Below are 27992 nucleotides of genomic sequence, written 5' to 3'. Positions count from 1 at the left end.
TAATAATAATAATAGAGGAGAACTCTGGGCTGCGATTGAATGAATGAATATCATAGTATTAATAATATCAACAATAATAATAATAATAAAGGAGAACTCTGGGCTGCGATTGAATGAATATAATAGTACTAATAATAATATCAACAACAATAATAATAATAATAAAGGAGAACTCTGGGCTGCGATTGAATGAATGAATATAGTAGTATTAATAATAATATCAACAACAACAATAATAATAATAGAGGAGAACTCTGGGCTGCGATTGAATGAATGAATATAATAGTATTAATAATAATATCAATAATAATAATAACACAGGAGAACTCTGGGCTGCGATTGAATGAATATAATAGCATTAATAATAATATCAACAATTATAATAGTAAAGGAGAACTGTGGGCTGCGATTGAATGAATGAATATAATAGTATTAATAATAATATCAACAACAATAATAATAATGGAGAACTGTGGGCTGCGATTGAATGAATGAATGAATATAATAGTACTAATAATAATATCAATAATAATAATAAAGGAGAACTGTGGGCTGCGATTGACTGAATGAATGTAATAGTATTAATAATAATATCAACAATAATGATAATAATAATAATAAAGGGAGAACTCCGGGCTGCAGCCCTGAGGAAAGACCAGAAGGCCTCGAACGACTCCAGCTTGGGAGCCCACGTGAGCGCAAAGCCCGCTGGGAGCTGGAGGGCCCAAGGCATGCTGGGAGATGTAGGCGGCGGGGGCCGCGGGGCACGCTGGGAGTCGGGGGTCGGCGCATGCGCGGTGCCTCAAAGCGGTCAGCATGGCGGAGCCGGCGGCCCAAGGTGGCAAGAGAAAACGTGAGGAGGAGGAGGAGGAGGAGGAGGCGGTGGAAGGGGCTGAGGCGGCGTCGGTAGGGAACGGGACCGCAGGGCCCGCTCGCTTCCCCTTCACCGGCTTCCGCCTCCAGAAGGTGCTGAGGGAGTCTGCGCGGGACAAGACCCTCTTCCTCCACGGGAAGGTACCAACCGCCGCCCCCACCTCCCAATAAGCGCGCTGCTGATAGGCCGCCGGCTGGCGCGCGGACTGAACCAATCCCTCTTAAAGGGGCGGGGCCGACCCAAATCTCGCGAGACTGCCTGGGCTAAACCAATCGGAAGGAGAGGGGGGGAAAGCGGGGGAGGGGTGTACCATTCCCAGTTACAGGTGGGGGAGTCATTCATTCCATCGAATTAATAAATAATAATGATGGCATTTATTAAGCGCTTACTATGTGCCAAGCGCACTGTTCTAAGCGCTGGGGAGGTTACAAGGTGATCAGGTGGTCCCACAGGGGGCTCACAGTCTTCATCCCCATTTTCCAGATGAGGGAACTGAGGCCCACAGAATAATAATAATAATAATAATAATAATAATAATAATAGCATTTATTAAGAGCTAACTATGTGCCAAACACTGTTCTAAGCGCTGGGGCGGTTACAAGGTGATCAGGTTGTCCCACGGGGGGCGCTCAGTCTTCATCCCCATTTTACAGATGAGGGAACTGAGGCCCACAGAATAATAATAATAATAATAAATAATAATAATAATAATAATAATAGCATTTATTAAGCGTTTACTAGGTGCAAAGCACTGTTCTAAGCGCTGGGGAGGTTACGAGGTAATCAGGTTGTCCCACGGGGGGGCGCTCAGTCTTCATCCCCATTTTACAGATGAGGTAACTGAGGCCCACAGAATAATAATAATAATAAATAATAATAATAATAGCATTTATTAAGCGTTTACTATGTGCAAAGCACTGTTCTAAGCGCTGGGGAGGTTACAAGGTGATCAGGTTGTCCCACGGGGGGCGCTCAGTCTTCATCCCTGTTTTACAGATGAGGGAACTCAGGCCCACAGAATAATAATAATATTAATAATAATAATGGTGGCATTTATTAAACGTTTACTGTATGCAAAGCACTGTTCTAAGCGCTGGGGAGGTTACAAGGTGATCAGGTTGTCCCACGGGGGGGCGCTCAGTCTTCATCCCCATTTTCCAGATGAGGGAACTGAGGCCCACAGAATAATAATAATAGCATTTATTAAGCGTTTACTATGTGCAAAGCACTGTTTTAAGCGCTGGGGAGGTTACAAGGTAATCAGGTTGTCCCACGGGGGGCGCTCAGTCTTCATCCCCATTTTCCAGATGAGGGAACTGAGGCCCAGAGAATAATAATAATAATAATAGCATTTATTAAGTGCTTACTATGTGCAAAGCAGTGCTCTAAGCGCTGGGGAGGTTACAAGGTGATCATAATAATAGCATTTATTAAGCATTTACTATGTGCAAAGCACTGTTCTAAGTGCTGGGGAAGTTACAGGGTGATCAGGTTGTCCCACGGGGGGGCTCGCAGTCTTCATCCCCATTTTATAGATGAGGTAACTGAGGCCCAGAGAATAATAATAATAATGATGATGATGGCATTTATTAAGTGCTTACTATATGCAAAGTACTGTTCTAAGTGCTGGGGAGGTTACAAGGTGATCAGGTTGTCCCACGGGGGGCTCACAGTCTTCATCCCCATTTTACAGATGAGGTAACTGAGGCCCAGAGAATAGTAATAATAATAATAATAATAATGGCATTTATTAAGCATTTACTATGTGCAAAGCACTGTTCTAAGGTTGTCCCACTGGAGGCTCACAATCTTCATCTCCATTTAACAGATGAGGTAACTGAGGCACAGAGGCACAGAGAAGTTAAGTGACTTGCCCAAAGTCACAAAGCTGACAATTGGTGGAGACGGGATTTGAACCCATGACCCCTGACTCCAAAGCCCGGGCTCTTTCCACTGAGCCACTCTGCTTCTCTTAATGAGCGCTTACTGGGTGCAGAGCACTGTACTAAGCGCTTGGGAAGTACAAGTCGGCAACATATAGAGACTGTCCCTACCCAACAGTGGGCTCACAGTCTAGAAACGGGCTCACAAGCACCATGATCATTCAACCAGTGGCATTTATAAGCGCTTAGTACAGCACTCTGCACACAGTAAGCGCTCAATAAGTACGATTGAATGAATGAATGAATTTATAATAAACCAAAGAGGAGCTGGTGCAATTCCCCATGGATTCAAATACAATTGATTGATTGATTATTTATTTATTTATTTTACTTGTACATATCTATTCTATTTATTTTATTTTGTTGGTGTGTTTGGTCTTTTTCTCTGTCTCCCCCTTTTAGACTGTGAGCCCACTGTTGGGTAGGGACCGTCTCTATATGTTGCCAATTTGTACTTCCCAAGCGCTTAGTCCAGTGCTCTGCACATAGTGAGCGCTCAATAAATACGATTGATGATGATGATGTTTGTACATATTTATTACTCTATTTATTTATTTATTTTCCTTGTACATATCTATTCTATTTATTTTATTTTGTTAGTGTGTTTGGTATATATGTTTGTACATATTTATTACTCTACTTATTTATTTATTTATTTTACTTGTACATATCTATTCTATTTATTTTATTTTGTTGGTACGTTTGGTCTTGTTCTCCGTCTCCCCCTTTTAGACTGTGAGCCCACTGTTGGGTAGGGACCGTCTCTATCTGTTGCCAATTTGTACTTCCCAAGCGCTTAGTCCAGTGCTCTGCACACACTAAGCGCTCAATAAATACGATTGATGATGATGATGTTTGTGCATATTTATTACTCTATTTATTTTCCTTGTACATATCTATTCTATTTTATTTTGTTAGTGTGTTTGGTTTTGTTCTCCGTCTCCCCCTTCTAGACTGTGAGCCCACTGTTGGGTAGGGACCGTCTCTAGATGTTGCCAACTTGGACTTCCCAAGGGCTTTGTCCGGCGCTCTGCACACAGTAAGCGCTCAATAAATACGATTGATGATGATGATGATGATGAAGTACAGACCCCCTAACGCTGCCTCTGCCCCGCAGGTGAACGAATCCTCGGGGGACGGGCAGGACGCCGTGGTGATCTTGGAGAAAACCCCCTTCCAAGTGGACGAGGTGGCCCAGCTTCTGGCGGGAAACCCAGAGCTTCGGCTGCGGCTGTCCAATGATGTCTACAGTAACTACCAGCTGGCCCCACCGCCCCAGCTGAGCGGTGAGAGGGCCCGCGGCGGGGGCGGGGGGGGCCAGCCGGTCGTATTTATTGAGCGCTTTACGCTGGAGAAGCACGGATGGCTCAATCAATCAATCAATCAATCAATCGATCGTATTTATTGAGCGCTTACTATGTGCAGAGCACTGTACTAAGCGCTTGGGAAGTCCAAATTGGCAACACATAGAGACAGTCCCTACCCAACAGTGGGCTCACAGTCTAAAAGGGGGAGACAGAGAACAGAACCAAACGTACCAACAAAATAAAATAAATAGGATAGAAATGTACAAGTGAGATAAATAAATAAATAAATAGAGTAATAAATGTGTACAACCATATAGACATATATACAGGTGCTGTGGGGAAGGGAAGGAGGTAAGATGGGGGGACGGAGAGGGGGACGAGGGGGCTCAGTGGAAAGAGCCCGGGCTTTGGAGTCAGAGGTTCAAATCCCGGCTCCACCGCTTGCCAGCTGTGTGACTTTGGCCAATCACTTCATTCATTCATTGTCGTATTTATTGAGCGCTTACCGTGTGCGGAGCACTGGACCGAGCGCTTGGGAAGGCCGCTTCATTCATTCATTCATTGTCGTATTTATTGAGCACTTACTGTGTGCGGAGCACTGGACTAAGTGCTTGGGAAGTCCGCTTCATTCATTCATTCATATTTATTGAGCGCTTACCGTGTGCGGAGCACTGGACCAAGCGCTTGGGAAGGCCGCTTCATTCATTCATTCATTGTTGTATTAATTGAGCGCTTACCATGTGCGGAGCACTGGACTAAGCGCTTGGGAAGTCCACTTCATTCATTCATTCATATTTATTGAGCGCTTACCGTGTGCAGAGCACTGGACCGAGCACTTGGGAAGGCCGCTTCATTCATTCATTCATTGTCGTATTTATTGAGCGCTTACCGTGTGCGGAGCACTGGACCAAGCGCTTGGGAAGGCTGCTTCATTCATTCATTCATTCAGTCGTATTTATTGAGCGCTTACCGTGTGCAGAGCACTGGACCAAGCGCTTGGGAAGTCCGCTTCATTCATTCATTCAGTCAGTCGTATTTATTGAGCGCTAACTGTGTGCAGAGCACTGGACCAAGCGCTTGGGAAGGCCGCTTCATTCATTCATTCAGTCAGTCGTATTTATTGAGCGCTTACCGTGTGCGGAGCACTGGACTAAGCGCTTGGGAAGTCCGCTTCATTCATTCATTCAGTCAGTCGTATTTATTGAGCGCTTACCGTTTGCGGAGCACTGGACTAAGTGCTTGGGAAGTCCGCTTCATTCATTCATTCAGTCAGTCATATTTATTGAGCGCTTACCGTGTGCGGAGCACTGGACCAAGCACTTGGGAAGGCCGCTTCATTCATTCATTCATTGTCGTATTTATTGAGCGCTTACCGTGTGCGGAGCACTGGACCAAGCGCTTGGGAAGTCCACTTCATTCATTCATTCATTGTCGTATTTATTGAGCGCTTACCGTGTGCGGAGCACTGGACCAAGCGCTTGGGAAGTCCGCTTCATTCATTCATTCATTCAGTCGTATTTATTGAGCGCTTACCGTGTGCGGAGCACTGGACCAAGCGCTTGGGAAGTCCACTTCATTCATTCATTCATTCAGTCGTATTTATTGAGCGCTTACCGTGTGCGGAGCACTGGACTAAGCGCTTGGGAAGTCCAAGTCGGCAACATCTAGAGACGGTCCCTACCCAACAGCGGGCTCGCCGTCTAGAAGGGGGAGACAGACAACAAAACAAAACATAGTAACAAAATAAAATAAATTGAATAAATATGCACAAATAAAAGAGTAATAAATATGTACAAACATATATATACAGGTAATAATAATGGCACTTCTCTGGTCCTACAAACATATATATATATATGTTTGTATATATCGGCTCTGGGGCTCACGAGCCAGGGAGGGTTGGGAGACATCCCTCTGGGCCTGTATATATGTATACATGTTTGTACATATTTATTACTCTATTTATTTATTTATTTATTTTGCTTGTACAAATCTATTCTATTTATTTTATTTTGTTAGTATGTTTGGTTTTGTCTCCCCCTTTTAGACTGTGAGCCCACTGTTGGGTAGGGACCGTCTCTCTGTGTTGCCAATTTGTACTTCCCAAGCGCTTAGTCCAGTGCTCTGCACACAGTAAGCGCCCGATAAATACGATTGATGATGATGACGATATACGTATATACAGGTAATAATGATGGCACTTCTCTGGGCCTCAGTTCCCTCATCTGGAAAATGGGGGTGAAGGCTGTGAGCCCCCCCCCGTGGGACAACCTGATCCCCTTGTAACCTCCCCAGCGCTTAGAACAGTGCTTTGCACATAGTAAACGCTTAATAAATGCTATTATTATTATTAATATTATTATTATTCTGCAGACAGAGGTCGGGACGCAGGGAATGGGCCGACACCAGCCTAGGAAACATCCTGGCTCGAGCTTGTCGTCTTCGCCACTCGCCCGAATAATAACGATGGCATCTTTTAGAGAAGCAGCGTGGCTCAGTGGAAATCAATCAATCAATCAATCGTATTTATTGAGCGCTTACTATGTGCAGAGCACTGTACTAAGCGCTTGGCAAGTACAAATTGGCAACATATAGAGACGGTCCCTACCCAACAGTGGGCTCACAGTCTAAAAATAATAATAATGGAAAATAAAAATTCTAATAATGGAAAGAGCCCGGGCTTTGGAGTCGGAGGTCGTGGGCTCAAATCCCGGCTCCGCCACTCGTCAGCTGGGTGACTGTGGGCAAGTCACTTCTCTGAGCCTCAGTTCCCGCATCTGTATAATAATAATATTGGCATTTGTTAAGCGCTTACTATGTGCAAAGCACTGTTCTAAGCGCTTGGGGGGGATACAGAGTGATCAGGTTGGCCCACGTGGGGCTCACAGACTTAATCCCCATTTGACAGGTGAGGTAACTGAGGCTCAGAGAAGTGAAGTGACTTGCCCAAGGTCACACAGCAGACATGTGGAGGGGCCGGGATTCGAACCCATGACCTCTGACTCCCAAGCCCGGGCTCTTTCCACTGAGCCACGCTGCTTCTCTAAGTAGTAAACGCTGTAAAATGGAGATGAAGACTGTGAGCCCCCCCCGTGGGACAGCCTGATCACCTTGTAACCTCCCTAGCGCTTAGGACAGTGCTTTGCACATAGTGAGCGATTAATAAATGCTATCATTATTATTATTAAGCGCTTACTCTGCCCCGGGTGCTGTGCTAAGCGCTGGGGTGGACGCAAGCAAATGGAGATGGACACAATCGCTGTCCCACGTGGGACTCACGCTCTCAACCCCCATTTTACAGTTGAGGTCACTGAGGCATAATAATGATAATAATAATGGCATTTATTAAGCTCTTACTATGTGCAAAGCACTGTTCTAAGCGCTGGGGGGATACAAGGTGATCAGGTTGTCCCACGGGGGGCTCACAGTAAACCCCCATTTTCCAGATGAGGTCACTGAGGCATAATAATAATGGCATTTATTAAGCGCTTACTATGTGCAAAGCACTGTTCTAAGCGCTGGGGGGATACAAGGTGATCAGGTTGTCCCACGGGGGGCTCACAGTAAACCCCCATTTTACAGATGAGGCAACTGAGGCCCAGAGAAGTGAAGTGACTTGCCCAAGGTCACACAGCTGACAATCGGCAGAGCCGGGCTTTGAACCCACGACCGCCGACTCCAAAGCCCGGGCCCTTTCCACTGAGCCACGCTGCTTCTCTAGGGAAGAGAAGTGGCTTGCCCAAGGTCACACAGCAGCCGGGGATTAGAATCCAGGACCTTCCGAGTCCCAGGCCAGTGCTCTATCCATTCATTCATTCATTCAGTCGTATTTATTGAGCGCTTCCTGTGTGCAGAGCGCTGTCTCTGAGGCAACGTATAGAGACGGTCCCTACCCAGCAACGGGCTCACAGTCTAGAAGGGGGAGACAGACAACAAAACAAGATATATTAACAAAATAAAATCAATAGTTATCAATAGTATCCTCTACACCAGGTCCCCCGGGCTCCCCAGACTCCCACCGGATCGGCCCGGAGCTGGACCGGGATGTCTCTGGGGGCAACGTATAGAGACAGTCCCTACCCAGCAACGGGCTCACAGTCTAGAAGGGGGAGACAGACAACAAAACAAGATATATTAACAAAATAAAATCAATAGTAATCAATAGTATCCACTACACCAGGTCCCCCGGGCTCCCCAGACTCCCACCGGATCGGCCCGGAGATGGACCGGGAGCTCTGGTTTGGGTTTCCTTGGGCCCCCCATGGGCCCCGGAAAACCGCCGGGCCCGAAGGGGACGAAGCAACACCCCGTTGGCGTGGACTGCCCCCCGCGTTGCCCCAAGAATGCCCTCTGGCCCCAGGTGGGCCCGTCAATGGGGCCCATTGAACGGGGGCACCACCCTGGGGGAGACGGTGGGCAGGAGGGGGGGGCTGGAGGAGCCGATTCGGAAACCCAAACTCCCATCTGAAAAGGCCGATTGTCTGCTCCGAGGCCAAAACAGGGCTGGGAGCCAGGAGTCCCGGGGCGAGGCTGGCGGCTGGGGCGCGGGGCAGCGTCGTCGGAGGGCCCGGTGACGGGAACGGGTTTTCTGTTGGCTTCAAGGAAAGCGGACCCGCAACTCCCACACAGGGAAATGACCCACTGGGGGTAGGGGGAGGATGTCCATCATCGTCATCATCAATCGTATTTATTGAGCGCTTACTGTGTGCGGAGCACTGGACTAAGCGCTTGGGAAGTCCAAATTGGCAACATAGAGAGACAGTCCCTGCCCAACAGTGGGCTCGCAGTCTAAAAAGGGGAGACAGAGAACAAAACCAAACATACTAACAAAATAAAATAAATAGAATAGATATGTACAAGTAAGATAAATAGAGTAATATGTACAAACATATATACATCTATACAGGCGCTGTGGGGAAGGGAAGGAGGTAAGATGGGGGGGATGGAGAGGGGGACGAGGGGGAGAGGAGGGAAGGGGCTCAGTGTGGGAAGGCCTCCTGGAGGAGGTGAGCTCTCAGTAGGGCCTTGAAGGGAGGAAGAGAGCGAGCTTGGCGGATGGGCAGAGGGAGCAGGGCATTCCAGGCCCGGGGGATGACGTGGGCCGGGGGTCGATGGCGGGACAGGTGAGAACGAGGTACGGTGAGGAGATCAGCGGCGGAGGAGCGGAGGGTGCGGGCTGGGCTGGAGAAGGAGGGAAGGGAGGGGAGGTAGGAGGGGGCCAGGTGATGGACAGCCTTGAAGCCCAGGGTGAGGAGTTTCTGCCTGATGCGCTGATTGATTGGTAGCCACTGGAGATTTTTGAGGCCAGTGACCCAGCGGCCCTGCAGGCCAAACTGACCTGAGGGTTGGCCCCCTGGTCCCCCTCATCCCACAGTTCTAAGTTCAGCCTTTTCCCTGTTGGATTTGCCCGAAAACAGCTCCCGCCGGTGCGTCCTGCCCGGAGCCTCTAGAGGCTGGTGAGGGACTGGGGGGTGCCACCCCAGAAATAGGGGGCCGGGCTCTCGGCCGTGCAAGTTTCCGGAGCCGCCATGCTGGGCTAAGTCGCCCCCGCCTGCCCGTGCTGTCACTTCTGGGTGGGCTCCGGGCCTAGCAGGAAGAGGTGTCCTGTTAGATGACGGGCTAAAGAGGGGGGTCCATCTGTGCACGAATATGTGTGTGGTGATTGACAGCCCTCCTGCCCCCACAAAAAGTACCCACAGGCCACCCAGAGTCCTGGTTGCCTGATGGGGGTTTCCTGGAGCGGGGACCCCGTGGGCTCTGGCTCTGGCCACGGGGGGAGAGGGAATCTGGGGGGGTCCCAATCCCCACCGCCCCCCGGCCTGCGGCCCAGGACCGTCAGCACCTTCTCCCCGCGTTGCAGTCAGCGTCTGGATCCCCGGCCCAGACGGCTGCCCGGGGTGGCGGCGGAGGTAATTAGTGGGTTTGGGGTTTGCCTGGGGGCAGCGGGAGAGAGCCATCCAGAGCCAGATCCAGAGCCAGATCCGGCCTGCTGCCTCCGGGTACCATTTCCCCCAACAAGGCCATTCCCTCTTGCATCCTGCGGCAGGTCTGTCCCCAGCTCGGGGGGCCCCAGAGGAAAACCCGAACTATCCCCTCGACCCGGGCGGGCGCCCGCCTCTGATGCCCGTTTGGTCCCCGCTGAGGCCTTTCTGCGGAGGAGGAGGGAGGAAGGAGAAGGGAGGTGGGGGAGGACAGGCCGACCCTCCCCGCCTCCCGGATCCCGCCCCTCGGGGAGGAACGAGTGGCTTGCGGTGGGAGGAAAGCGGGGCAGGCCTGTCTCCGTGGCCAAGGCCCAGATGAGCTCACGCTGGAACGGCCACTGGGGCCTGGCGGGCCGAGCGGCCTCCCGCTCAGGGGGTCCGGGAAGGAGGCCCGCCTGGCCAGGCTCGGTTTCCACGTTCTGGGAGCGGTGGCGACGTTTTCCCGGAAATCCTGCCCATCAGAGGGGGCGGCCGGGGTCCAGGGTCCGAGGCCCGGGGGGGCACGAGGCGGTTGTCATCCGGTTTGGGCTGGGCCCAAAGCCCGCCCCGCCGCTCCCCCGGTGCGGCTGGATCCTGGAAGCGGCTGACGTCGGTGTCTGCCCGGATCCCGGGCGGACCCCGGGGCCCGAGATCCAGCGTGCCCGCCCCCCTCTCACCCTGCTAACCAGACGTTCCCCTGAGCCCGACCGAGGACCCGGGTCGAGGTCACCGGCCGGTGGGGCGGGTGCCAGCCTGCTCTTCTGGACTTCGGTGGTGGCGGAAACACAGTGTGGCCTCCTGCGGGGGAAACCGAGGCACAGGGCAGATCAGGCTTGGGGCCCATATATCCACTGACCGCTCTCCCCCACTGTCTTTTCCCCACCAGACCTCCGCCCGTTTGGCCCCCGGGCCTCGTCAGGCCCATCCCTCCGCCCCGAGCAGTCCCCCACCCAGCCTAATTCCCCGGCCCCGCCAAACTATGCGGAAGGGGCGCCTCTTCCAGGAAGCCCCTGATTAGCTCTGCCAGAGCCGGTTCGGGCACCCCCCGAGCGGTGGCCGGCTGTGGACAATAGGGTGACGACAGGCTCTCAGTGGCGTTCCCACCACATTTTTACTTGTTTTATTCCCACTTTGGCACTCCCCGGGCCCCACTTCCCCCTTTGCCCCCAAGGAACCGAAGGTCCGAGTCAGGAGACGGGACCGATGTAGTCCTCGGGTACCAGTCGTTAAGCATCAGGCTGGTGGCAGGCTAGGGGAGGAAGTCTTTGAAATTCCCCGACGGGAACGGCCCCAATCCAAGGGCAGAGGCTTAGAATGGAAGGAAAAATCAGCCAACTCCATACATCCTTCAGCCCAGCTGGAGTGGCCTGGTAATCTGAGGGGACTCCCCAGAAGCGGCTGGGAGCATGGATTCATTCAGCCGTATTTAATGATCACTTACTTTGGGCAGAGCACTGTACTAAACGCTTGGGAGAGGACGATAGAACAACCAACAGACATATCCCTGCCCACAGTGAGCTCACAGATCCCGAAGAGGAGGGAGGGCTTTCCCGATCTGGGGGTGACGGGGCGGGGAGGGATGGAGAGCAGGTACACATAGGTACCCTGTTCTTCTCCGGTGCTCCCCATTCCTTCATTCATTCAGTCGTATTTATTGAGCGCTTACCGTGTGCAGAGCACTGGACTAAGCGCTTGGGAAGTCCAAGTTGGCAACATAGACAGTCCCTACCCAACAGTGGGCTCACAGTCTAGAAGGGGGAGACAGAGAACAAAAGAAAATGTATTAACAAAATAAAATAAATAGAATATTTATGTACAAATAAAATAGAGTAATAAATATGTACAAACATATATACAGGTGCTGTGGGGAGGGGAAGGAGGTAAGGAGTGTGGGGGGTGGAAGTACAAGTTGGCAACATAGAGAGACGGTCCCTACCCAACAGCGGGCTTACAGTCTAGAAGGGGGAGACAGAGAACAAAACAAAACGTATTAACAAAATAAAATAAATAGAATAAATATGTACAAATAAAATAGAGTAATAAATACGTACAAACATATATACAGGTGCTGTGGGGAGGGGAAGGAGGTAAGGAGTGGGGGGGGTGGAAGTACAAGTTGGCAACATAGAGAGACGGTCCCTACCCAACAGCGGGCTTACAGTGTAGAAGGGGGAGACAGAGAACAAAACAAAACGTATTAACACAATAAAATAAATAGAATAAATATTTACAAATAAAATAGAGTAATAAATATGTACAAACATATATACAGGTGCTGTGGGGAGGGGAAGGAGGTAAGGCGGGTGGGGGGTGGAGGAGCCTCCAGGGTGCTGCCCCTCATCCGCCCCGCTCCGTTCCCGTCCTGCTGTGAAGGCCGACCCTCAATCAGTCAGTCAGTCGTATTTATTGAGCCCTTACTGTGTGCAGAGCACTGTAATGAGCGCTTGGGAGCGTCCACTATAACAATAAACAGACATTCCCTGCCCACGACGAGCTTACGGTCTAGGAGGAGAGGCAGACGTTAATATAAATAAATTACAGATCTGTATATGAGTGCAATGGGGGGGGGGGCGGATAAATAAAGGGGAAGATACGGAACGCTTCACAGATTTGCAGGCCGCCCTTGCACGGGGCCCAGGCTAATGTACTCTGTATTTTTCTGATTTTAGAGGCGGGGCCCCGTGCAGCCTTGGCAGCCCAGACAGACCTCGTAGATGCGGGGGGCTGCAGACCTCAGGGACCAGCTTGTTGGTGAAGAGGTCGGAGGGAGGTTGAGACGGGGAGAGGAGGGAGGCCGTGAGCTCGGCGTGGAAAGAGCTTGGGCCTGGGAATCCAGAGACCTGGGTGCTAATCCTGGCTCCGCCACTTGCCCACTGGGCGACTGTGGGAAAGTCCTTTCTCTGTGCCTCGGTTTCCTTATTTACAAAATGGGAATTCAGCACCGCTTCTTGTGAGCCCCAGACTGTGTCTGGCCCGATTATCTTCTGTTAAGAGAAGCAGCGTGGCTTCTATTAAGAGAAGCAGCGTGGCTCAGTGGAAAGAGCCCGGGCTTTGGAGTCAGAGGTCACGGGTTCGAATCCCGACTCCGCCACATGTCTGCTGTGTGATCTTGGGCAAGTCACTTAACTTCTCTGGGCCTCAGTTCCCTCATCTGCAAAATGGGGATTCAGGCTGTGAGCCCCACGTGGGACAACCTGATCACCCTGTGTCCTCCCCAGCGCTTAGAACAGTGCTTTGCACATAGTAAGCGCTTAACAAATGCCAATTATTATTATTATTAATTCTTATTATTACTATGGTAGGTGTTAATCACTTACTGTGGGCCAGGCAGTGTGCTAAGCGCCAGGGGACTGTACTAAGCCCTGGACCAGTGCTTAGCACGTAGCGAGCGCTTAAAGACCCCAGGGGTGATGATGATTATTTGCGTTGTAGGGGTGAAGGCCACGGTGGTGTTCCCGGCCACGGCCAAACACCTGCAGAAGTACGGACGCCAGGAGCTGCACATGGTGGAGGAGAGCGGGGAAGATTATACCAACATCACGCTTCCATACCTGGAGGCCCAGAGCCTCAGCATCCAGGTAACCACCATCCCCCCGGCCCTCCCACCAGTTCCCAGACCCTGCCTGGCCAGGTTCCGGCTCCCGGCCCTGCTGAGAGCTCACCTCCTCCAGGAGGCCTTCCCAGACTGAGCCCTTTCCTTCCTCTCCCCCTCGTCCCCCTCTCCATCCCCCCCCATCTTACCTCCTTCCCTTCCCCACAGCACCTGTATATATGTCTATATGGTTGTACATATTTATTACTCTATTTATTTATTTATTTTACTTGTACATTTCTATCCTATTTATTTTATTTTGTTGGTATGTTTGGTTCTGTTCTCTGTCTCCCCCTTTTAGACTGTGAGCCCACTGTTGGGTAGGGACTGTCTCTATGTGTTGCCAATTTGTACTTCCCAAGCGCTTAGTGCAGTGCTCTGCACATAGTAAGCGCTCAATAAATACGATTGATTGATTGATTGATTGATAGTCCTTCCCTGGCCCCCCGGGAGCCTGTGGGAGCCTGGAATTGGCCCCGAGAGACTCCTCTGAGTCTCTCTTCAGACCCAAGAGACTTCTCTGAATCTCTCTTTAGGCTCAAAGATCGAGGCAATTAGCGTCCTCCCACCTGTCCCCCTCACCCACTGCACCCTCCCTGCGGCCCTCTGCTCCCTCCCCCGCAGATTTAGGGAAGCGGTGAGGCTCAGTGGAAAGAGCCCGGGCTTTGGGGTCACAGGTCATGGGTTCAAATCCCAGCTCCGCCAGTCGTCAGCTGTGTGACTATGGGCAAGTCACTTCACTTCGCTGTGCCTCAGTGGAAAATGGGGATTAAGATTGTGAGCCCCCCGTGGGACAACCTGGTCACCTTGTGACCTCCCCAGCGCTTAGAACAGTGCTTTGCACATCATAAGCGCTTAATAAATGCCATCATTGTTATCATTATTATTTTCAGAGCATCTCCCTCCCCGAACCCCAAAGTAGAAATCGCTTTTCACCGCCCCCAGGTCCAGAACTGGGGGGATGGGGGAGGTGAGGAGCAGGACCTGGGGTTGGGCGAGGGGTGGGAGGGCAGAGTGTCGGGGGGCATGGAAGAGGTGGGTCACCCGGGGGAGTGGGAGACGGGGGATGGTGGGGGTGGGATGAGGGTGGGGGTAGACCTGGGAATGTGGATGCGCGGTCGGAGGGAATCCCTTCGGCCCCTGGGGTGGGAATCTGCTGACTGAGCCTCTCTTGTCCCCGCCGCTCAGTGGGTGTACAACATCCTGGACAAGAAGGCTGAGGCCGAACGCATCATCTACGAGAACCCGGACCCCTCCGACGGCTTCATCCTCCTCCCAGATCTAAAGTGGGACCAGAAGCAGGTACAGGAGCCTCCCGGGGCCCGCTGCCGCCGGCGGCTGGACGGGACCTTTCCGCGTTCCCGGCGTTATTGCCCCTCCCTGGGGCCTCGGGGAGCAGGGCGGGAGGAGGTGGCCTGCACATTCCGGTTTCATTCAAAAGCCACGTCCTCAGCCGTGTCACCTTGGGCCAGAATCAGGGCCGGGGGACCCGAGGCGAGGCCGGCGGGCCGGGGAGCAGGTTTCTAATGGCGGGGAGGAGTCGGGCCAGGGCGGGATCTGGGTGGATCACGGGCTTCTCCGGGATCCAGGAAAACAGAGGCGGAAGGAAGCCAGGCATGCCGAGGGCTGACCTCGGAAGGGAGGGGACCCCGTTGGCACGGGCCGGGGATCGTCCGGCTCGCTGGTGTCCACGGGCAAGACGGAGATCCGGGCCGGGGGCGAGGGCGTGGACTGGGCAGGACCCGCGGGAGGGAGGCCAGGGTGAGGCTCCTGGGGGGCCCCGGGTCGGAGAGATCGGTCCCCACTCTGGATCTCCCCGACAGCGTGGGCCATGGTGTCCATCAGGAGTGGGGGGGGCCTGGCTGGGTACCCCCAGCCGAACTGTGGAGGGCCTGGGGTCCCCAGGTGGGGGGGACTCGGACCCCTGTGCCCTCAGCCTGACTCAGCCCCGCCCCTCCGTGCAGCTAGAAGATCTGTACCTGATTGCCATCTGTCACCGGCGCGGGATCAAGTCCCTGCGAGACCTCACTGCGGAACATCTTCCCCTGCTCAGGAACATTCAGCGTGAGGGCCAGGTGAGGCCCGGGGAGGGACCTTGGCAGGGAACGGCTGGGTGCCGTGGCCGCCGTCCCCTCTGCTGCCACGACCCCGTGAGCTCAGAGGGCGCGCCCCCTCGCCTACCTGCTTTTTGAGACCCAGTCCTCGGGGGGTGTTGGGAAGGGGGCCGGGGGGGTGGCCTGACCTGCCCCTGCCCGGTCCACCTTGCAGGAGGCCATCCTGCAGCGCTACGGAGTCGGACCGGACCGACTGAGGGTCTACCTGCACTACCAGCCCTCCTATTACCACCTGCACGTTCACTTCACTGCCCTGGGCCACGAGGCCCCCGGCACGGGGGTGGAGCGGGCCCATCTGCTGGCAGAGGTGATCGAGAATCTGCAGTTGGCCCCCCGCCACTACCAGTGCCGCACCCTGCGCTACGCCCTGCGTGCCGACGACCCGCTCCTGGCCTGCTTCCGGGCCGCTGCCGGCAGCTGAACTCCGGTGGGATGGTCCGGGGGTCCGGGGAACTCGGGACAGGGGAGGAGCTGGGGAGTTGAAAGGGTCGGGGTGGGGGGACGGGAAGTGGGGCCGCTTTTTAAAAATCTGTTTTGTACCGGCCTGTGGCCCAAGAATAAACCGACAGACCAGACGGGGCCGGTGTCCTGCACGCTCGCCGGGACGGGATGGGGTTGGGTGGGTAAGGGCTGTGGGCTCACTTCCCACGGCGGAGCCGGCCAGGCCCCCGGAGGGGCCCACCTCTTCCTCTCCCCGGCATCCGCCGTCCAACCAGACGGGAAGGAGGGACGCCAGGGCGAGCCCACGGTGGAAGGGTTTTCCCAGCCAAGTTCAGGGGCAGCACGGTGTGGCGGGAGACCTAGGAACATTTGGACAGCCCCTCCTCGGGCCGCCTGGCCTGCTCTCCCCCGGGACTCTCTCAGTCCCCTGAGCTGCGGGAAAGTGTCTCAGTAAGGTGCGGGTGGGCACGTTTGAGCGGGTGCACCCTTCCCGTGCCCTTGAACCTGCCCCTCTCCCAGCCCCGGACTCTCTGCCCTCCTTCAGCCTGCCAGTGAGCGATGCCATCGTCTCCCTCGTCCGCGGGCTGTCTCCTCAGGCCTGTGAGCTGGTGACCCGCCCCCACCCCGTGTCTCTCCTTCCCTGATCTCTCCCCCACCCCTTCTCCCTCTCCCCCTCTGACCGCCCTTGGCCCCCCCAGGCACCGCTAGCCTCAGCACAGGAGCGGCCAAACCCTGTCCCTCTCCCCCCCGCCCCATCTCCTGCCCTGACCAGTCCTGGCCCCCGAGACTTTGGACCCGGATTGTGGAATAGGGCCCCAGGGGCTCATCCCCTCCCCTTCTAAGCCAGGCTTTTCCCGGGACGTGGAGGGTGGGAGAGGCAGACGGTGGAAATGACCAAGGGCTACTGAAGGGCAGTGCAGACCGGAGAGGTAAGTGAAAGGGGGACAGGGGACGGGGAGAGAGAAAACGGAAAGGACAGCCCAGTGGCCGAAAGCCAACTCCAGCCGGTAATCCAGGGAAAGAACAGAAGGAAGCAGGGCCCGGAGAAGCAGACTCCATTAACAGGAACCACGATCCAGGCGGGAGTCTCCCATCTCTGACGCCCGGCCCGAAACCACCCTGCCTCCCCGAATCTGTGGTATTGATCGATTTATTTATTTTAAATGGTATTTGTTACGCTCTTAATACGTGTCCAACGCTGTTCTGAGGGCTGGGATAGATACGAGTGAATTAGATCGGACACGAGCCCCGCGTGGGGCTCACAGTAGGAGGGAGAACAGGGGAACCGAGGCACAGAGAAGAAAGGTGACTTACCCAAGGTCACGCGGCAAGCAATTGGCTGGGCTGGGATTAGAAACCAGGTCCTCTGACTCTCAGGCCGATGTTCCTTCCCCAGGCCAAGCTGTGGCCCACAGAGCTCCCTGGCTTCGAAGCCCTTCTGAAATTCCACCTCCTCCGGGCCACCCCATTTCACCCCACCCAACTGTACGGGTCCAATAATCATCCTTGGCACTTGGGCAATCACCTCCGTCCTCCTGTACAGTGATTCTCTGTTCCAACACTTCCCTTTCTCAGATGTATCCGAACTCCTCTTTGTGTAAAGAATTTGTGTCTGCCGGCCATTGGGAGTCCCCAGGTCGGTCGGTCGGCCAGTCGGTCGAATTTATCGAGCGCTTACCGCACACAGAACATTGTACTAAGTGCAAGGGAGAGTATAATATAACAATAAACAGACGCATCCCCCGCTCGTTATGAATTTATGAGGGGCAAGGACCACAAGCCGTTCTTCGGGGGTTTCTTCCCAAGAGCTTCGGACGCCCAGTAGACATTCGATAAATGCCACTGATTGACGGATGGCTGTGCGTTTAAGCGTGTGTGTGGGGAGTCTGCCTCAACATCTTTGTCGACCTTATTACTCTATTTATTTATTTGTTTTACTTGTACATATCTATTCTATTTTATTTTATTAGTATGTTTGGTTTTGTTCTCTGTACAGTCTGCCTCAGCATCTTTGTCGACCTTACTCTATTTATTTATTTATTTTACTTGTACATATCTATTCTATTTTATTTTGTTAGTATGTTTGGTTTTGTTCTCTGTCTCCCCCTTTTAGACTGTGAGCCCGCTGTTGGGTAGGGACTGTCTCTAGATGTTGCCAACTTGTACTTCCCAAGCGCTTAGTCCAGTGCTCTGCACACAGTAAGCGCTCAATAAATACGATTGATTGATTGATTGACTGCCCGCGTCAGTCATATATGTGGAGAGCACTGTATTAAGCGCCTGGGAGAATACAATATAACACCAAACAGACACCTTCCCTGCCCACAACGAGCTTACGGTCTACGCTGCGCGACTATCGGCCTGGATGGGCCCCGGGTGGCGGCCAGGCCACCTGAGGGTACCCAGCCCTCCTCCTTCTACCGGCTCCGCGCCCTAGCTGAGAGGAGCCTCTTTGTTACGGGCATGGTGGCCTTCCCCATGCCAGGCCCCGTCCTGCACACGACGATACGATAAATACAATAAATACTATTGATGATGATGATGATGCACACCAAAATGCCTCTCCACTACTCCCTGCCTGGACTTCCTCCCTGGAAGCTCAGGACATCGCAAGGACGGAGATGGTTAAAGGTGTCGAGGGGGCCCACCGAGGCTTCCGACTCTGCCCCGGCACCAGCCGTCTCGCCGTAAATGCAGCTGGGCACAGGGAAGCCATGCAGGGAGTGGGGATGGCTCAACGCAAGCCATCACCACACCGGCGAAAAGAACTCAAACGCGCATCTTGCTGGTGGTAAAGCACAGCCCTCCCCTCTTCACCACCCGTGTTTGATCGAGGCCTCGCCCAAGGGCAGGGGGCCAGGAAAGGAACACCACCCGATCTCTGTGGACACGGCGTTAAGTCAATCGCACTGGCGGCGGACCGGAGGACGCCTCCGTCGAGCCAAGGTGTGTCACTGGGACAGGGGAGTTGTCCTGGAGATGGGATTCCGGGCGGAGTTGGCAGAATTCCTAGAAACGGCTCCAGGGTGGCCGACGGCGCCAACCTTCGACCAATGGCCCTCTAATGCCGGGCACCTGGGGGTTTTAGGGATGGCACGGGGGGCAACGTTTCACCGTGAGCCGGGGGCTGAAGAGAGGGCAGAGATTTTAGAAGCGGGGACCGGGACAACAAGGACTGATTGGGGAACAGGAGTCAGAGAGCTAACGGGCAGGAAAGCTGCCATTTGGATCATTTCAGTCCTAACTGGTCGCAGAGAGAAGCAGCGTGGCGTAGTGGAAAGGGCACGGGCCCGGGAGTCCGGAGGTCATGGGTTCTAATCCTGACTCCGCCACTTGTCTCCTGTGCGGCCTCGGGCGAGTCACTTCACTTCTCCGGGCCTCAGTTCCCTCATCGGTAAAATGAGGATTGAGACTGCGAGCCCCTGGTGGGACGGGGATTGTGTCCAATCCGACTTGCTGGTGGTATCCACCCCAGCGCTCAGTACAGTGCCGGGCACATAGTGAGCGCTTATCAAAGACCATCGTTATTATGACGCCCGTGGAGCGGACCCTCCCCTGGGGTGGGCCGAAATGGGCCACGCGGGGAACGGGCCAGTCTCCTTTCCTATCGGGGGTCCCCGGCGGCTCCGGAAGGCTGGTGAGGGGGGGATCCGTGGCATCGTCAGAGAGGCCTCCCGCCGGGAATGCCAGTCGAATGTCCTCCGTGTCCCGTCTGTGGAACCCACTTCCCCCTCCTCTGAGGGCCTCCGACGATGCCGAGGGGCTGCCCCCGGCCACCGAGAACCCTGGGAAAAGCCGTGCAGATCTGATAAAAATAGAAATCCTTTAGATTCTGGTTTGGGATCGTTTTCCCCCAAACAGAAGGCAGGCCCGGTGGCCAATCCGGCTTTCCCACTGGAGCTGGGCGCCGGGGGGAGAAGGCTAGCTGCGGCCTCCCACGGGTTCACCTATCGTTCATTCATTCAATCGTATTTATTGAGCGCTTACCGTGTGCAGAGCACTGGACTAAGCGCTTGGGAAGTCCAAGTTGGCAACATCTAGAGACGGTCCCTACCCAACAGCGGGCTCACAGTCGAGAAGGGGGAGACAGACAACAAAACAAAACATATTAACAAAATAAAATATATAGAACAGTAAATATGTTTTAGACTGTGAGCCCACTGTTGGGCAGGGACTGTCTCTATGTGTTGCCAATTTGTACTTCCCAAGCGCTTAGTACAGTGCTTTGCACACAGTAAGCGCTCAATAAATACGATTGATGATGATATGTGCAAGTAAAATAGAGTAATAAATATGTACAAACATATATAAGGGTGCTGTGGGGAGGGATCCAAAGGCTCTGGAGTAAAGGAGGAATTATCCATTCAATTATATTTACTGAGCACTTACTGTGTGCAAAGCATCATCATCATCATCATCATCAATCGTATTTATTGAGCGCTTACTATGTGCAGAGCACTGTACTAAGCGCTTGGGAAGTACAAGTTGGCAACGTATAGAGACAGTCCCTACCCAACAGTGGGCTCACAGTCTAAAAGGGGGAGACAGAGAACAAAACAAAACAAAGCACTGTACTAAGCACTTAATTAGAGGTCTCCCTGGAGAAATAGTCTAGTCTGGGGGCTCAAACGTTCTTCTAGTTAATTCATTCAATCGTATTTAGTGAGCGCTTACTGTGTGCAGAGCACTGTACTAAGCGCTTGGAAAGTACAATTCGGCAACAGATAGGGACAATCCCTACCCAACAACGGGCTCACAGACTAGAAGGGCGGGGGGGACAGACAACAAAACAAAACAGACAGGCATCAATAGCATCATAATAAATAAATAGAATTATGGATATGTACACATAATGAATACAATCAGTAGAATAATAAATATAAATAATAGATTTATAATATATAATAATAATATATAAATATGTACTTATATACACAAGTGCTGTGGGGCGGGGAGGGGGGTAGAGCAGAAGGAGGGAGTCGGGAGGATGGGAAGGGGAGGAGGAGCAGAGGGAAAGGGGGGGCTCAATCTGGGAAGGTCTCCTGGAGGAGGTGAGCTCTCAGTAGGGCACCATCTGGGCCGGCCCGCCCGCTCCCCTGGGGCAAGGGGGAATCCACAGAGGGAGGAGGGGGGCAGGGGGAGGCGTTTGGAGAAGCAGCGTGGCTCAGTGGAAAGAGCCCGGGCTTTGGAGTCAGAGGTCATGGGTTCAAATTCTGGCTCTGCCACGTAGCTGTGTGACTTAATAATAATAATAATGGCATTTATTAAGCGCTTACTATGTTCTAAGCGCTGGGGAGGTTACAAGGTGATCAGGTTGTCCCATGGGGGGCTCATAGTCTTAATCCCCATTTTCCAGATGAGGGAACTGAGGCCCGGAGAAGTGAAGTGACTTGCCCAAAGTCACACAGCTGACACTTGGCGGAGCCGGGATTTGAACCCATGACCTCTGACTCCAAAGCCCGGGCTCTTTCCATTGTGCCTCAGTTACCCCCGCTGTTGGGTAGGGACCGTCTCTCTATGTTGCCGACTTGTACTTCCCAAGCGCTTAGTCCAGTGCTCTGCACACAGTAAGCGCTCAATAAATACGATTGAATGAATGAACAGTAAGCGCTCAATAAATATGATTGAATGAATCTGGAAAATGGGCATTAAGATCGTGAGCCCCCCATGGGACAACCTGATCACCTTGTATCCTCCCCAGCGCTTAGAACAGTGCTTGGCACATAGTAGGCGCTTAACAAATGCCATTATTATTATTATTAAGTGGTGGAGGAAGAGGGAGGCGGCACGAGGCGGGATGGACGTTGGGAGGCCCGAAGGAACCTCGCTTTGTGACCTTGGGTAAGTCACTTCACTTCTCTGTGCCTCGGTTACCTCATCTGTAAAACGGGGATTGAGTCTGTGAGCCCCACACAGGACAGGGACGGTGTCCAACCCGATTTGCTTGTATCCATCCCAGTGCTTAGTACATCGCCTGGCACATAGTAAGCGCTCGACAAATACCATAATTATTATTATGATTATGATTATGTTCCATTCCCTGGTTAGGGAGGAGGATCCCGGGAAGATGGGCAAGTCACTTCCCTTCTCTGGGCCTCAGTTCCCTCATCTGTAAAATGAGGATTGAGACTGTGAGCCCCTGGTGGGTAGGGACTGTCTCTATATGTTGCCAACTTGTACTTCCCAAGCGCTTAGTACAGTGCTCTGCACACAGTAAGCGCTCAATAAATACAATTGATTGATTGATTGATTGGTGGGACAGGGACTGTGTCCAATCCGATCTGCCGGTATCCACCCCAGCGCTCGGTACAGTGCCGGGCACATAGTGAACGCTTATCAAACACCATCATTATTGTCAGCAGCAGAGAAGCAGCGTGGCTCAGTGGAAAAGAGCTCGGGCTTTGGAGGCAGAGGTCATGGGTTCAAATCCCGGCTCCGCCAATTGTCAGCTGTGCGACTTCGGGCAAGTCACTTCACTTCTCTGTGCCTCAGTTCCCTCATCTGGAAAATGGGGATGAAGACTGTGAGCCCCATGTGGGACAACCTGATCACCTTGTATCCTCCCCAGCACTTAGAACAGGGCTTTGCACATAGTAAGCACTTAATAAATGCCATTATTATTATTATTATTATTATTATTATTATTATTATTATTATTATTACTTTGGGCAAGTCACAACTTCTCTGTGCCTCAGGTCCCTCATCTGGAAAATGGGGATGAAGACTGTGAGCCCCTGTGGGACAACCTGATCACCTTGTATCCTCCCCAGCACTTAGAACAGTGCTTTGCACATAGTAAGCGCTTAATAAATGCCATTATTATTATTATTATTATTATCATTATCATTATTATTATTATTATCAGTCCCCCCCATCACGTCCGTGGAGCGGACCCTCCCTGGGGGTGGGCCAATCTCCTTTCCTATGGGGGGGGGGGGGCGGGGGGTCCCCGGGGGCTGGGCCTCAGAAGCAGTGCGGCCTAGTGGGCCTGGGCTTTGGAGTTGGAGGTCCCGGGTTCAAATTCCGGCTCCACCACTTGTCAGCTGGGTGACCACTTCTCTGGGCCTCAGTTCCCTCATCTGTCCAATGGGGCCCTCCGGGGGCCAACCTGATTACCTTGTAACCTCCCCAGCGCTTAGACCAGTGCTTTGCACACGGTAAGCGCTCTAATACCTCCCTCCCTTCAAGGCCCTACTGAGAGCTCCCCTCCTCCAGGAGGCCTTCCCAGACTGAGCCCCTTCCTTCCTCTCCCCCTCGCCCCTCTCCATCCCCCCACATCTTACCTCCTTCCCTTCCCCTCAGCACCTGTATATATGTTTGTACATATTTATTACTCTATTAATTTATTTTACTTGTACCTATCTATCCTATTTATTTTATTTTGTTAGTATGTTTGGTTTTGTTGTCTGTCTCCCTGCTCTAGACTGTGAGCCCACTGTTGGGTAGGGCCTGTCTCTCTATGTTGCCAACTTGGACTTTCCAAGAGCTTAGTCCAGTGCTCTGCACACAGTAAGCGCTCAATAAATACGATTGATTGATTGATTGATTAATTGATTCAAGGCCCTACTGAGAGCTCACCTCCTCCAGGAGGCCTTCCCACACTGAGCCCCTTCCTTCCTCTCCCCCTCGTCCCCCTCTCCATCCCCCCATCTTACCTCCTTCCCTTCCCCACAGCACCTGTACATATGTTTGTACATATTTATGACTCTATTTATTTTACTTGTACATATCTATCCTATGTATTTTATTTTGTTAGTATGTTTGGTTTTGTTCTCCGTCTCCCCCTTCTAGACTGTGAGCCCGCTGTTGGGTAGGGACTGTCTATGTTGCCAACTTGGACTTCCCAGGCGCTTAGTCCAGTGCTGTGAGCACAGGAAGCGCTCGATAAATATGATTGATTGATTGATTGATTGATTGATTGAGCCCACTGCTGGGTAGGGACCGTCTCTCTATGTTGCCACCTCGTACTTCCCAAGCGCTTAGTCCAGTGCTCTGCACACAGTAAGCGCTCAATAAATACAATTGATTGATTGATTTTATTCTGTTAGTCTGTTTGGTTTTGTTCTCCGTCTCCCCCTTCTAGACTGCGAGCCCACTGTGGGGTAGGGCCTGTCTATGTTGCCAACTTGGACTTCCCAGGCGTTTAGTCCAGTGCTGTGCACACAGGAAGCTCTCGATAAATACGATTGATTGATTGATTGATTGATTGAGCCCACTGCTGGGTAGGGACCGTCTCTTTATGTTGCCTACTTGGACTTCCCAGGCACTTAGTCCAGTGCTCTGCGCACAGTAAGTGCTCAATAAATACGATTGATTGATCGATTTTATTCTGTTTGTTTGGTTTTGTTCTCGGTCTCCCCCTTCTAGACTGCGAGCCTGCTGTTGGGTAGGGACTGTCTATGTTGCCAACTTGGACTTCCCTTCAGGGCCCTGCTGAGAGCTCACCTCCTCCAGGAGGCCTTCCCAGACTGAGCCCCTTCCTTCCTCTCCCCCTCGTCCCCCTCTCCATCCCCCCATCTTACCTCCTTCCCTTCCCCACAGCACCTGTATATATGGATATATGTTTGTGCATATTTATTACTCTATTTATTTATTTATTTATTTTATTTGTACATATCTATTCTATTTATTTTGTTAGTACGTTTGGTTTTCTTCTCTATCTCCCCCTTTTAGACTGTGAGCCCACTGTTGGGTAGGGACTGTCTCTAGATGTTGCCAATTTGTACTTCCCAAGCGCTCAGTATAGTGCTCTGCACACAGTAAGCGCTCAATAAATATGACTGATGATGATGATGATGACTTCCCAGGCGCTTAGTCCAGTGTTGTGCACACAGGAAGCGCTCGATAAATACGATTGATTGATTGATTGATTGATTGATTGAGCCCACTGTTGGGTAGGGACCGTCTCTCTATGTTGCCAACTTGGACTTCCCAGGTGCTTAGTCCAGTGCTCTGCGCACAGTAAGAGCTCAATCAATACGACTGATTGATGAATGTGCCTTCTGATAATTATGGGGGGGGCGCGCTCGATAAATACGATTGATTGATTGATTGATTGATTGATTGAGCCCACTGGTGGGTAGGGACCGTCTCTCTATGTTGCCAACTTGGACTTCCCAGGGGCTTAGTCCAGTGCTCTGCGCACAGTAAGCGCTCAATAAATACGATTGATTTATTGATTGATTTTATTTTGTTAGTCTGTTTGGTTTTGTTCTCTGTCTCCCCCTTCTAGACTGAGAGCCCGCTTTTGGGTAGGGCCTGTCTGTGTTGCCAACTTGGACTTCCCAGGCGCTTAGTCCAGTGCTCTGCACACAGGAGGGGCTCGATAAATACGATTGATTGATTGATTGACTGATTGAGCCCACTGCTGGGTAGGGACCGTCTCTCTATGTTGCCAACTTGGACTTCCCAGGCGCTTAGTCCAGTGCTCTGCGCACAGTAAGCGCTCAATAAATACGATTGATTGATTGATTGATTGATTGATTGAGCCCACTGTTGGGTAGGGACCGTCTCTAGATGTGGCCGACTTGGACTTCCCAGGCGCTTAGTCCAGTGCTCTGCGCACAGTAAGCGCTCAATAAATACGATTGATTGATTGATTGATTGATTGAGCCCACTGCTGGGTAGGGACCGTCTCTCTATGTTGCCAACTTGGACTTCCCAGGCGCTTAGTCCGGTGCTCTGCGCACAGTAAGCGCTCAATCAATACGACTGATTGATGAATGTGCCTTCTGATAATTATGAGGGGGGGGGCGCGCTCGATAAATACGATTGATTGATTGATTGATTGAGCCCACTGGTGGGTAGGGACCGTCTCTGTATGTTGCCAACTTGGACTTCCCAGGCGCTTAGTCCAGTGCTCTGCGCACAGTAAGCGCTCAATAAATACGATTGATTGATTGATTGATTGATTGAGCCCACTGTTGGGTAGGGACCGTCTCTAGATGTGGCCGACTTGGACTTCCCAGGCGCTTAGTCCAGTGCTCTGCGCACAGTAAGCGCTCAATAAATACGATTGATTGATTGATTGATTGATTGATTGAGCCCACTGCTGGGTAGGGACCGTCTCTCTATGTTGCCAACTTGGACTTCCCAGGCGCTTAGTCCGGTGCTCTGCGCACAGTAAGCGCTCAATAAATACGATTGATTGATTGATTGATTGATTGATTGAGCCCACTGCTGGGTAGGGACCGTCTCTCTATGTTGCCAACTTGGACTTCCCAGGCGCTTAGTCCAGTGCTCTGCGCCCAGTAGGCGCTCAATCAGTACGACCGATTGATGAATGTGCCTTCTGATTATGATTAGGGGGGGCGGCTGGAGGGTCTCCTCTCCCGCCTGGGCCCCTCCCCGCCTGGTCTGCGCAAGCGTGTGTGGGCGGGCCGGCCCCTTCCCCGCCCAGAGACCCCGCTCCCCACCTCCCAGCGCCCAGCGCCGCGGGAGGGGGACTGTACAGGCCGCCGCAGCCTCCCCCTCCCTGAAACAAAGTTTCTGCCCCTCCGGAGGGCCCACCGCTGGATGCCCCCCGCCGCCCGGGCCCGCCAGCCATGCCCCTGCTTGTGCCAGGTGACTGTTTAATCATTCTACTCCGATTTCTTCCTCCATTCGGTCCTATTTATTGAGCGCCTACCGTGGGCAGAGCACTGGACTGAGCGCTGGGGAAGTCCAAGTTGGCAACGTGCAGGGACGGGCCCTACCCAACGGCGGGCTCGCGGTGATGATGAGGATCAATCAATCGGATTTATTGAGCGCTTACTGGGTGCAGAGCACTGGACTAAGCGCCGGGGAATAATGATAATGATGATGGCTTTTGTTAAGCGCTTACTATGTGCAAAGCACTGTTCTAAGCGCTGGGGAAGTCCAAGTTGGCAACGTATAGAGACGGTCCCTACCCAACGGCGGGCTCGCGGTGGTGATGATGATCAATCAATCATTAATCAATCAATCGTATTTATTGAGCGCTTACTGTGTGCAGAGCACTGTACTAAGCGCCAGGGAATAATAATAATGATGATGGCATTTGTTAAGCACTTACTATGTGTGAGCCCTCTGTTGGGTAGGGACTGTCTCTATATGTTGCCAATTTGTACTTCCCAAGCGCTTAGTACAGTATTCTGCACATAGTAAGCGCTCAATAAATACGATTGATGATGATGATGATGATGCAAAGCACTGTTCTAAGCCCTGGGGAAGTCCAAGTTGGCAACGTATAGAGACGGTCCCTACTCAACGGCGGGCTCGCGGTGGTGATGAGGATCAATCCATCAGTCAATCGTATTTATTGAGCGCTTACTGTGTGCAGAGCACTGTACTAAGCGCCGGGGAATAATAATAATGATGATGGCATTTGTTAAGCGCTTACTATGTGCAAAGCACTGTTCTAAGCGCTGGGGAAGTCCAAGTTGGCAACGTATAGAGATGGTCCCTACCCAACGACGGGCTCGCAGTGGTGATGAGGATCAATCAATCAATCGTATTTATTGAGCGCTTACTGTGTGCAGAGCACTGGACTAAGCGCTGGGGAAGAATGATAATGATGATGGCATTTGTTAAGCGCTTACTATGTGTGAGCCCTCTGTTGGGTAGGGACTGTCTCTATATGTTGCCAATTTGTACTTCCCAAGCGCTTAGTACAGTGCTCTGCACATAGTAAGCGCTCAATAAATACGATTGATGATGATGATGATGATGCAAAGCACTGTTCTGAGCGCTGGGGAAGTCCAAGTTGGCAACGTATAGAGACGGTCCCTACCCAACGGCGGGC

The 27992-nt window shown here is 52.3% G+C and overlaps 2 protein-coding genes across 3 annotated transcripts in view; both read left to right on the top strand.

Moving 5' to 3' along the window:
* Positions 1–816: 816 nt before the first annotated feature.
* DCPS (decapping enzyme, scavenger) lies at positions 817–16261 on the top strand. The gene is made up of 6 exons (XM_038754206.1): positions 817–1014; positions 3935–4103; positions 13517–13662; positions 14865–14978; positions 15641–15751; positions 15945–16261. The coding sequence occupies exons 1-6, from the start codon at positions 817–819 to the stop codon at positions 16209–16211; spliced, it is 1005 nt and encodes a 334-aa protein (XP_038610134.1). The 3' UTR covers positions 16212–16261.
* An 872-nt stretch (positions 16262–17133) lies between these two features.
* The window catches only part of ST3GAL4 (ST3 beta-galactoside alpha-2,3-sialyltransferase 4), a 35467-nt gene continuing 24608 nt past the window's right edge, over positions 17134–27992 (top strand). The window contains exon 1 of one of the 2 annotated variants that reach the window (XM_038753880.1): positions 17134–17160. The gene's annotated coding sequence lies outside the window, so the exon portion shown is untranslated. Of the gene's footprint in view, positions 17161–26759; positions 26795–27992 lie in introns of those variants that run through there. The other variant, XM_038753879.1, reaches the window with a different exon arrangement.

Source organism: Tachyglossus aculeatus, chromosome 11 (assembly GCF_015852505.1).
Source record: "Tachyglossus aculeatus isolate mTacAcu1 chromosome 11, mTacAcu1.pri, whole genome shotgun sequence".
NCBI classification, from domain to species: domain Eukaryota; kingdom Metazoa; phylum Chordata; class Mammalia; order Monotremata; family Tachyglossidae; genus Tachyglossus; species Tachyglossus aculeatus.
This window is presented reverse-complemented; position numbering and strand designations above follow the sequence as displayed.